General features: G+C 39.6%; 1 protein-coding gene across 1 annotated transcript; it reads left to right on the top strand.

Moving 5' to 3' along the window:
- Positions 1-4159: 4159 nt before the first annotated feature.
- CXCL9 (C-X-C motif chemokine ligand 9) lies at positions 4160-11333 on the top strand. The gene is made up of 4 exons (XM_059397050.1): positions 4160-4280; positions 6039-6165; positions 7876-7960; positions 8941-11333. The coding sequence occupies exons 1-4, from the start codon at positions 4217-4219 to the stop codon at positions 9043-9045; spliced, it is 381 nt and encodes a 126-aa protein (XP_059253033.1). The 5' UTR covers positions 4160-4216; the 3' UTR covers positions 9046-11333.
- The last annotated feature ends 57 nt before the right edge of the window (positions 11334-11390 follow it).

Below are 11390 nucleotides of genomic sequence, written 5' to 3'. Positions count from 1 at the left end.
CAAAGGCAACGCCGCCTCCGGTGTCAGCACGCGGTGCTGTGAGAGCATGTGTGGGATCCTGACCAGGTTTGGGGGTCAGGAACGTCGTCCCAGGGCAAGTGCCAACCTGGGTATCCAAGCTGGGTAGGATTTCGAGTGGGGTAAGAAGGCGGAGCAGGCCCAGCGCTCCGGCGGGGAAGCCGCCTGAGCAAAAGCAGCGCCATCAGAGGGAGGCCTGTGTCCCTTTGAGGAACAGAGGGAAGAAAGGGTGTTGGGCCGGAGCTAGGCAGGAAGCGTCTGGAAAGGTGGGCAAGGGCAGGCCGTGCAGGACCTTAGTGTTTATCCTAAGAATTTCCATCTCTTTCTCTGCTGGAAAGAATGATCTCTAGCTTCGTGGTGCTTTGCAGTTGACAATGAACTTTTGCCTTTAATTTAAAAAACCTGCGGGGTCAAGTCATAGTTTTATCAGCAGAGGGAACTGAGGCTTGTAGAACTATCTTGGGGAGTCATTAAGTAGCAAAGCTGGGACCTAAACCCAGCTCTGTGCGTGGCCGCAACCATTACCAAAATCAGGCATAACCAAGCGAACAAGCTGCATCCAAGGTCAGCACAGTTTTCTTTAAAGAGTATTCTGCGCGGGTCCAAACATGTGCACCATGTTACAGGAAATGCTAACATATGTTCCCCATTATCCTATAGCTTGCATTCTCTGGGGTGAGGAAGGAGATTGCCCTCAGGACACAAAAACTGGTCCTTGAGGAGACTGAAAAATCTTAGATAACGCACTAATTCGTGGCCCACTGAAGTTGAGCCCTACAAAATCTTACTTCTTAAAATTTAATCATTCTCTTTGGGGAGAAATTTAATTTAGATTTAAGTTAATTTAATTCAGTTTAGTCTCAGGAGACTCAGTAACCAAAAAAAAAAAAAAAAAAAAAAAGGTTAAGAAATGTTGTCCTGAGCTCAACTGTCCGTTAATTGATAATTAGATAAAGAAAGTGTGTTATATGTATACTATGGAATATAATTCAGCCATAAATAAGAATGAAGTCTTGCCATTTGCCACAACATGGATGGAACTAGAGAATATAATGCCAACCTAAATAAGTCAGACAGAGATAAATATCATATGATTTCACTCCTTTGTGGAATTTAAACAACAAAACAAATGAGCAAAGGGAGAAAAAAGAGAGAGAGGCAAACAGAAACAGACCCAACTAGAGAGAATAAACTAATGGTTGCCAGAGGAAGATGGGTGAGGGATGGGGTGAGCAGGGGATGGGGGCTAAGGAGTGCACTTAGGATGAGCGGCAGGTGACGTATGGAATAGTTGACTATACACTATACACTGGAAATTAATATCACACCCTATGTTAATAGGAATTTAACTGAAAACTTAAAAAAGTTTCACAAGTACTGGAACCTCCAAGTCTTAGTTGTTCAACCAGAATAAACACATTTCCTGGCTTTGCATGCAGCCAAGTGTGGTCATGTGAATAAGTTCTGGCCCATAGAAGGTGCTAGAAAGTGATGAGTGCACGCGATAGGTCTAAAAATGAGGAACATGCCATTTTTCTGCCTTCCCATCATCCTGTCCTTGGAAATTAGACATGGTGGAAAGACCCCTTCACCAACCTAGAGGAGACACCAACCCAGAGGTGGCAATAAAACAAATGATAGAAGGAGCCTGGAAGATTTCCATGAAGCGGAACCACCGTGTTAGTCAGTCCACCTGCCTTTGTCAGGGAGAAATACTCTTCTGATTTAGTCACCTTTAATTTGGTGTCCATTACCTGTAACAGATCCCTTACCCCCTTTTTATTTTATTACTATGGTTAAAAAAAACACATAACTTCAAATTTACCATCTTAACCATTTCAAAGTACACAGTTCGGTAGTGTTTAGTATATTCACACTGTTGTACTACAGATCTCAAGAACTTTTAAATCTTGTAACACTGAAACTCTATACCCACTAAGATTAATTTCAGCTCACTCTTTCCCATAGGCCTTTGCAACCACCTTCTCACTTTCAGTTTCTAAGATTTGACTTCAGATATTTCATATTTGTCCTTTTGTGACCGGCTTATTTCACTAAGCATGATATCCTCAAGGTTCATCCATTTTTTTGACAAGGATTCCTTTTTTAAGATAATATAATCTGGGACACCTGGGTGGTTCAGTCAGTTAAGCAGCTGCCTTTGGCTCAAGTCATGATCTCAGGGTCCTAGGATCGAGCCCCACATCAGGGTCTCTGCTCAGCAGGGAGTCTGCTTCTCCCTCTCCCTCTGTGCTCATGGTCTCTCACACTCTCTCAAATAAATAAAATCTTTTAAAAATGTTTTTTTAAAAAAGAGAACATAATCTACTGTATGTAAATACCACATTTTATTTATCCATTCAAATGTCAAGGACATTTGGGTTGCTGGGCCTCTTAACTATTCTGAATAAAGCCAAGTAAACGTGTGTGCAAACATCTCTTCAAGACCCTGTTACGGATTTCTTTAGACATTCCCAGTAGTGGGATTGCTGGATCAAATGGTAATTCCATTTTTAATTTTTTAAGGAACCTCTGTATTGTTTTCTGTAATGGCTGCACCATTTTACATTCCCACCAACAGTGTCCAAGAGTTCCAACTTCTCTACATCCTTTACAACACTTGTGGTTTTCTGGTTTGGTTTGGTTTGGTTTTTTGATAGTGGCATCCTGGTGGGTATGAGGTGATATCTGCTGTGCTTTTGATTTGCATTTCTCTAATGACTAATGATGTTGAGCATCTTTTCAAGTGTTTATGGGTCATCTGTAAATTTTATTTAGAGCAATGTCTATTCAAGTCTTTGCCCACTTTTTAATCCAGTTATTTGGAGTTTTTTGTTGTTGCTGTCGTGCCAGTTCCTTATATGTTTTGGATATTAACTCCTTATCAGATAGGCAATTTGAAATTATTTTCTTTCATTCTGTAAGTTCCTTTTTTACCATCTATTGTTCTCTCTGGTGCGTAAAAAATTTCTAAGTTTGATGTAGTCCCATTTGTCTTTTTTCAACTGATCCCAGTAACTAGTCAAACCACTTAAAAAATAGTAATAAGCTATAGCAGCCGTGATATAAAAAACAAAATGGGGGCTCCTGGGTGGCTCAGTCAGTTGAGCATCTACCTTTGGCTCCGGTCATGATCCCAGGCTCCTGGGATCAAGCCCCATGTTGGGCTCCCTGCTTAGTGGGGAGTTTGCTTCTCCCTCTCCCTCTGCCCCCAGTCATGTGTGCGCATGCACTCACTCTCTCTGTCAAGTAAATAAATATATTTTTTTAATGTGCTTACAGTAGGGACCCCTGGGTGGCTCAGAGGGTTAAGCCTCTGCCTTCAGCTCAGGTCATGATCCCAGGGTCCTGGGATCAAGCCCTACATCAGACTCTCTGCTTGGCGGGGAGCCTGCTTCTCCCTCTCTCCGCCTACTTGTGATTTCTGTCAAATAAATAAAATCTTTTTAAAAATGTGCTTACAGTAGGAAATGACCTGGTCCCTGAGGAAATTAAGATGCTGATTATTGGGGCACCTGGGTGGCTCAGTGGGTTAAAGCCTCTGTCTTCAGCTCAGGGTCCTGGGATCTAGCCCCGCATTGGGTTCTCTGCTCAGCAAGGAGCCTGCTTCCTCCTCTCTCTCTGCCTGCCTCTCTGCCTACCTGTGATCTCTGTCTAATAAATAAATAAAATCTTTTTAAAAAAAAGATGCTGTTTATTTAAGATTATCAGGTAGACAATAGAGGAAAAATTGTAGCTATATATTATACAGAAGGATATTTTGAAAATAGTAAGAAAACTGGAAAAAAATGAATTATTTATCTGGACCTTAGTATTTTCCATCAGAAAACAACATCTCTAACCCTTGTTGTATAATATTATATTCATTATGTAATGTACTCTTCACCCAGGTGAGTGGGTGTGAGTTTGCTAAAGGGTGCCAGTGATGCTGGTTTCACATCCTTTCTGTAAACTACCCATTTATGTGAAATAGAAATAAAACATGCAGAAATTCCCTTGGATCTGAGAACAGGGTTTCTCCCAGCACCACTAGGCTTGTGGTCAGTTTAGCAAAGTCAGCTAAGAACAGCCAATCAGAGCTTAGTTTGGGAAATGGATTTCCCAAATAAATATGATTCCCAAGAGCATATTCTCTAAAGAAATTCTCAGGCGTGAAATCCAATACAGGAGTAATTCAGTAGAACTCCATACTACCACTATGAAGAAAGGTGGTGTTCCTCTTTTGTTGAGTATCATCTTCCTGACGCTGATTGGAGGTCAAGGTAAGGGATTCGGAGTTATATTAGGTTAGTAAAGTCAGAAATGGAATTGCTATAAAAGTCTCATGATTTGCCCAATAAAGTTGATGGCATCCATCAGTAGGTGATATGAGTTGTTCATAAAAGCTTCTCGGTGATGTAGTTCATTAACCAGAGTTCATATATTAGACCTGCTAAGTCAAACATAAATCATCTCAGTCCAGGTATGTGAATTCCTGTCATATAGTAAGTGTCCAATAAATGTTTGTTGAACTGGGTGGTAATTAGATCAAAGAATTTGTCTCTTATTAAATTATTTTTGTAACTCTGATATTGTTTCTTGGTAAGTATGTCTGTGGTTAACCAATTAAGAGTCTAATAATCAGAGAGGTCCCAAATCTGTTTACTAACCACCTTTGGGCAAATTAATGAACTTTTCTAGATTTCAGTTTTCTCACCTATAAAATTGAGACTTTATAGTTATGCTTTCTCTACCAACCACACAATGTGTGGCATATAGTAAGCCCTGAGTAAATTTTATGTTGAATGAATTAAAGGATTAAGGAGTGAAGATAATGTATTTCAAAGAGTTTTGGAAAGCTTAAAGTACTGTCAAAAAGCAAGGCAGTGGGAAGGGTGAGGTTGGTGGTTGTAATTGATTATTATAAGTAGATCTTTCTGCCCAAACCAACGCCAACTCCATTCCACTAAGGCCAGATAATAAATGGCTTCTGGAGTTGCATAAGGAATTGTGGCCCACACTGCACACGTGAATCAGGTATCTGTGTGAAAATCTCCTTTCCTAAGATTGTAAGATACGGTAATTAAGAGCAGTATGTTTGGACTCAAGAAAATCTGAGGTAAAACCTTGCACCTGCCCCCTAAATGCTGAATGACTTTGTTCTTTCTGTAACTTCTTTGAACCTTAGCTGCTTTATCTATAAAATGGAGATAATACCTCTTTCAAAAGTTTGTGGTAATGATTAACAGTGTAGGTTCACAACTGTTGTCTAAAGCCAGCCCTTTTACTCAGAGGGCAGGGAGTGACCAAAAAAAGAGACAGGCCATTCCAGGTTGGTAGGTGGCAGTTTTAATAATAGCAATGGAATAATAATAATAATAATAGCAAAGGAAACTTACATATGGACTCGTCTTGAGCAGCAGCAAAACAAATGGATCCCCATCGCTGCCTACCAGATCTTAAAAACTTAAAAAGCCCCCTAACTGGGCTTAGTCATGTGTTTCGTGTGCGTATTTTCAACCTCATGTCAACCACTTCAAGGCTATGTCCTTGGAGCAGCCTCTGGGAGCCAGAAAGGCAAGTGGAACCCACACTGTAAGTACAGGGGAGAAGAAGAGAAGTCTTCAAGGGCCCAGGTCCAGCTCACAGGTCCACTGGTGGTAACTTTATTTATCACAGTCCCCAACAAACATACTCAGTACGTGACAGTAACAACTGTGATCTAGTCAAATGTATCATTTTTTTTTTAAGATTTTATTTATTTATCAGAGAGAGAGAGGGGAGAGAGCGAGCACAGGCAGACAGAATGGCAGGCAGAGGGAGAAGCAGGCTCCCCGCCGAGCAAGGAGCCTGATGTGGGACTCGATCCCAGGACGCTGGGATCATGACCTGAGCCGAAGGCAGCTGCTTAACCAACTGAGCCACTCAGGCGTCCCCAAATGTATCATTTTGATCGATCATCTCAACTGAGACATTCCCTTTAAGCAGTGTTTTTTTTTCTTTTTCTCTCCCTTTTTCTCTACCCTTTTTCTTTCCCTTAGGAACCCCAACAATGAGGAATAGACGCTGTTCCTGCATCACCACCACCCAAGGAACAATCCAGTCAAAATTCTTAAAGGACCTTAAACAATTTGCCCCAAGCTCTTATTGTGAGAAAACTGAAATCATGTGAGTAAAACCTCATCCAACACACATGCACCATATTGGCAGGAACATTAAATTTAGTGTCAGAATTACCCTTAGGACCCTTGCCTGTACAGACTCTTAAAATTCAGATGGCTGTCCCTCCACAAGTGTGGTCTACTTTTTTTCTTCTAAGCAACAAGGAATTTCTGGTAGACATTTAAACCAAGGAGAATATATCACCAAGCATGTAGAAAATATTTAATGCAAATAACTCAAAAGAAGAAAATAGAAATCATTTATACTTCTACAGTGTCACTTCTACAGTGACAAATACTAATCACCCCTTGGCCTATAGTCTTCCAAATTTCCCTCATTTACATTTGTGTACATATATAGATACAGCATATATATATATACATGCACATATGTATTGTATGTAAACATAAAAACAAAATTATGTTACATACTTCTATAGTCTGCTTTCTCATTAACACTATATCATGAACATTTCCTCATGACAGTAAATCTTCTGTAATATCATTTTTTCTAATAATGTCATTCCTGATGGCCAAATTACATTCCATCATATCTATATCCATATATCCATAATCTATATGAGCAATGCCTAAATGTAGATTATTTACAATTCTTCGCTATTGAAATCAAACTTACTATGTCAGTATCATGTCTTTAGTTCTTTCCTATTAATAATAACTTTCACAGGGTGTTATACAGAAGTGTGGAATCTCTACATTGTATACCTGAAAATAATATTATACTGAATGTTAACTGGAATTTAAATAAAAACTTAAAAATAATAACCTTTTTAAAGATTAGAATTGCTAGTTTCAATCTTTTGAAACCTAAATTAAGGCTGATCTATAGAATGACTGTTCTTACTCTCAGATTATACAGAAAAAGTAAAGAAAAAAATTTTTTTCATTTATTTATTTTCAGCATAACAGTATCATTATTTTTTCACCACACCCAGTGCTCCATGCAATCCGTGCCCTCTATAATACCCACCACCTGGTACCCCAACCTCCCCCCCCCCCCCACTTCAAACCCCTCAGATTGTTTTTTAATTATTCCTGGACAGTCTGCCATAAGTGATTTAAAATAGTCAACCAGTCTGTTAGTCATGTCTTTAAAAATTTTATGTTTTAGAGAGTTTCATCAGAAAATATAGCAAACTTCATGCTGATTTTCATTGTTTCTGGAAAAAAAATAGCTATATCGACAACTTTTCTATTTTGCTTCTTCATTTAAACAAAAATGGCTATTTTCACCACAGCACAACTAATATTATCTTTAGATATAAGCTTCTCTCATTGCATGTACCTATTGGATTTTTTATTTTTTTATAATATAAATATTATTTTAACAATTATTTTTATAATAATGAAAACTGGTGTTTTAGAAATATAACAGTCAGGGACTAATTAGATAAAATCTTATGTAGCCTTCCAATGGAATATTATGTAGCCATTAAATGTGTATTTTCAAAAAATATTTAATGACACTGGAAATGCTCATAATTTTTTTTAGTTTAAATAATTTAAGGTTGTGTTTCTCTTAGAAATCCCCCCAGTCATTAAGAAAACAAAAAGGTGGGAAGAAAAACTGAAAGTCTCAGATGCTTATAGTGATGACATAAATACATTCTAACCAGGGAATTGAATTCTGGAAGTAAGATGAGGCATTTAAATTACTGAAAGTAGAAAAAAAAACTCATTGCTGTTTCCTTGGCAGTGCAACAATGAAGAATGGATATCAAATGTGTCTAAACCCAGATTTGGCAGTTGTGCAAGAATTGATTAAAGAGTGGGAAAAACAGGTCAGTGACCAGAAGGAACAAAATTTTCTTTCTTTTAGAAATTGACTTTGGAAAACAAAGAATCTATGTAATTTCTTTAAGGATTTTTTTTTAAATTACTGTGTTCCTACTTTGTTCCTAGAATAATGTCATCATTGTAACGTGTAATTGTATTTCTGCATATAACATCACTTGTCTATATTCCCCACTAGAAGTGTTTTCCATAAGGAGAGGGAGCTTACCTTTCTTATTCAATATAATAAATATGTATTGGATTGAAAGGTAGACACTGAAGACGGTGCCTGCTGTAGCAGATGTGCTAACACTTAATTATAGTGCAATGTGAGAAAAATAAAGATATGTACCAGAATCTTGAGGATTATAGAAGGAGTAATCTTTTTCCTTGCCAGAAGGAGGGGCAGGGAGAGAGTGTTAAGGAAGACTGTTCATATGTCTTCCTCTCATATGTTCCCCAAGAGAATAAAGAGCATGAAAAAGTATGGACTCAGGAGAGCTTGCTGTGTTCAGGGAGCCTCAGGTAGTGTGGCTGGAGTTTGTGTGAAGGGAGAGAAGAAACTGAGGTAGAAAAGTAGACCAGGACAAACCCAGGAGTTTGCTTCTGGAGTCTGATGGTGTAGTGGTTCTGCCGAATACTAGCTCTCAACTTCGGGCAAGCCACCTTCTCCAAGCCTCCGTCTCTTCCTCTATAAAAAGTGGATGATAATAGTGCTAGCCTCAGAAGGTCGTGGGCTGGACAAGCAGAGTTGGAGTAAGGGCAGTAATAAGCCTGGAGAACAGAAGAAAGAAGACCCAGTTAGGAGGCTCTGGCCTCCTCCTCGAAGTCAGTCAAGTAGAGAGAATCAAAGCCCTTTTGAGAGTGAAGCAAATTTAAACCATTTTTGAAGATTAAAACAAAACAGTCTGGAGAGTCCAAATATAATATAAGGAAGGAAAACTGGTAAGATAAAGGAATATTACTCTCATTTTCTTTCTCCTCACAGGTCAACCAAAAGAAAAAGCAAAAAAAAGGGAAAAGATATCAAAAAAGCAAGAAAGCTTTAAAAGTTAAAAAATCTCAACACCCTCATCAAAAGAAGACCACATAAACAACCACTTTACCAGCAAGTGTTTTGTGTGAAAAACGTTCTTTTTAGTTATACTGAAATAATTCTAAAAGGGGATGGCAACTTAATACATAGGCTTTTTTTTTTTCTAGAGAAGTTTAAGCATTGTTGTGAAATTGTAATTAAAGCTAGAAAGTTGCTTTTAAAATCCAAATGTAGAGAGTTGTTACAGGCTATAGTTGGACTTTGTTTTTCTACCACCAACCAACTGACTTTCATCATGCTGAAGATCACAGTCTTAACACCCACATCTGGACAGATGCACGCACAATCACATCCTGTACACGGTCCTATCCCACACACAACAGCTGCCCGGAAGAGCAGCCCTATACTTCCCAGGCCACAAATTCCAGCCTCCAGAGGATATTCTGAAGCACATGCCAAGCTCCAGCCTGTCCACATGTTAGGAAGCCAAGGAATTTGGAAAGGAGCTGGACCTCACCAAGCTGCCAGGCCATTTAGCGTCTGTACTTGAACCCGCCTATAGGTCTCACCGTGTTTCTGAGAGACCCATGGTGGTTGTTTCTGGGGACCACCACTGAAGAACACTAGCACTTGGCTTTCAGAAGCTTGTGTCCAGCTTCTGAGAACATGGGACTCCATCTTAGCTGCCCGAGCTCACACTGTATGTCTTACTGTTGATCGTTGCTTCAAGCCTGTTCTGTCTCAGCTACACAGGTCACTTACCTGGCTCTACTCCTCATCACTCCTTCCCCAGCACTCCATAAGAACACCGCCTTCTCCCTACTGATCCTACTTGGACCAGTCTTTGGCTCGGTCTAATCCTGCCTCTTAAACAAAACCTTCTGGACATTCGAATTCTCTTAAAACTCTCCTTTCGCTTGTGTTCAGTACCATACCGTCGAGCACTTGACTGTTCTCTAATTAATTTTTGCATGTTGATTCTATTTCCCCAACCAGATTGCCAGCTCCTTGAGGGCAGCCAACCACTGTTTACTTCCGTGAATCTGTCACCATGCCTAGTAGACTGTGAACTAGGTTTTGACTAACTTGTCAGTTGCAGTTTTGACAGGTAGGAGGGCAACCAGACCATCTCAGAGCAGGAACTAGCCATACTGGCTACTCTGCATTGTCTAACCCTTGGTAACCTCTTTTATTCCTTATCTTCAGACCATTGTCACTGCAGGAATGGGGGTGATGCAACAGTCTTGCCTTAGGACAGGATGTGAACTTGGCCTCTCCAGCAAATAGGAAGAAAATGTTTAATCACTGGATATTCTGAACTGTTTTTATGAAATAGTACTGGATGCCTAGAACCATAGAATTTACAGCAGGAAGGAGCTTTGTGCAATTTTTCCCCACCCAGTACAAAAATTCCTCCAGTACCATTCCTGACATGCCTGTTTTCTATGTCTGACAAGAAAGCCACTAAGTGCCTTTTGAAAACTCATTTTAGGTAGCTATAAATGTCATTGTCCGTTTGAGAGTTTGTAGAGTATTTCAAAGTTTGTAGAGTTTTGTGATTATCAATTACCATACCAGGTCTCAGAGGAAGGGTGAGTATTAAGACACAAAGAGGAAATGCTGTTCGCGGAGGCATGGCTGGTGCCCATTTAGCTTCAACAGGGCTTAGAAACCCTCTTGAAGAGCAGGCTCAGTGAATTGTGTAGGAGAGAACATCTCTGGCCAGAATTTAAACTTACCCCTACTCTGCCAGACTTTGTCACCTCTACCATTGCAGATTTCTAGTGCTGCCTAGAGGTGATCCCATCCAAACAGCATCATATCTAATCGTGAAACTCTTCAGCTTCTTCAATATGTAACCCCTGAAAACTCTGCACATTCCATAGTTTGAGAGTTTGGACCCAGTTACCATGTGTCTCACAGGTAAAGTGGGTAGTGCAGGGTGCATGGGTGGCTCGGTGGGGTAAGTGACTGCCTTCAGCTCAGGTCATGATCCTGGAGTGCCAGAATCAAGTCCCACATCAGGCTCTCTGCTCAGCTGGGAGTCTGCTTCTCCCTCTGACCCTCCCCCATCTCATACTCGCTCTCTCTCTCTCTCTCTCTCTCACATTCTCTCAAATAAATAAAATCTTTAAAAAAATGGATTGTGCATAACAAATAACCAGAAACCACATCTTTGACTAAGTACCTATGACATGTATAACATGATAATCATTCATTACTTATATATGCACGTATACTCTCTGAGCAATAATTAAGTTCAAATCAGTTTTGGCATATATAGCTTGTGCTTTCAAATATTTCCTTTGTTAAAAGACAATAGCATCAATAAAAAGACCATTGATCAGAAAAGAAATACAGATTTTTTTTTTTTTAGTGTCTTGAACACGTACCTCAACTGT

This window comes from Mustela nigripes, chromosome 1, assembly GCF_022355385.1.
Source record: "Mustela nigripes isolate SB6536 chromosome 1, MUSNIG.SB6536, whole genome shotgun sequence".
NCBI classification, from domain to species: domain Eukaryota; kingdom Metazoa; phylum Chordata; class Mammalia; order Carnivora; family Mustelidae; genus Mustela; species Mustela nigripes.
The sequence above is the reverse complement of the archived record's forward strand: the minus strand, read 5'-3'. Positions and strand labels throughout refer to the sequence as shown.

What these genes read in the sequence shown, in the direction of transcription:
- CXCL9 (XM_059397050.1), top strand. Translation starts at nt 4,217, where the DNA reads ATGAAGAAAGGTGGTGTTCCTCTTTTGTTGAGTATCATCTTCCTGACG. An exon ending in GACGCTGATTGGAGGTCAAG is followed by an intron (nt 4,281 to 6,038) that starts GTAAGGGATTCG and finishes TCTTTCCCTTAG; the next exon opens with GAACCCCAACAATGAGGAAT. An exon ending in TTAAAGAGTGGGAAAAACAG is followed by an intron (nt 7,961 to 8,940) that starts GTCAGTGACCAG and finishes TTCTCCTCACAG; the next exon opens with GTCAACCAAAAGAAAAAGCA.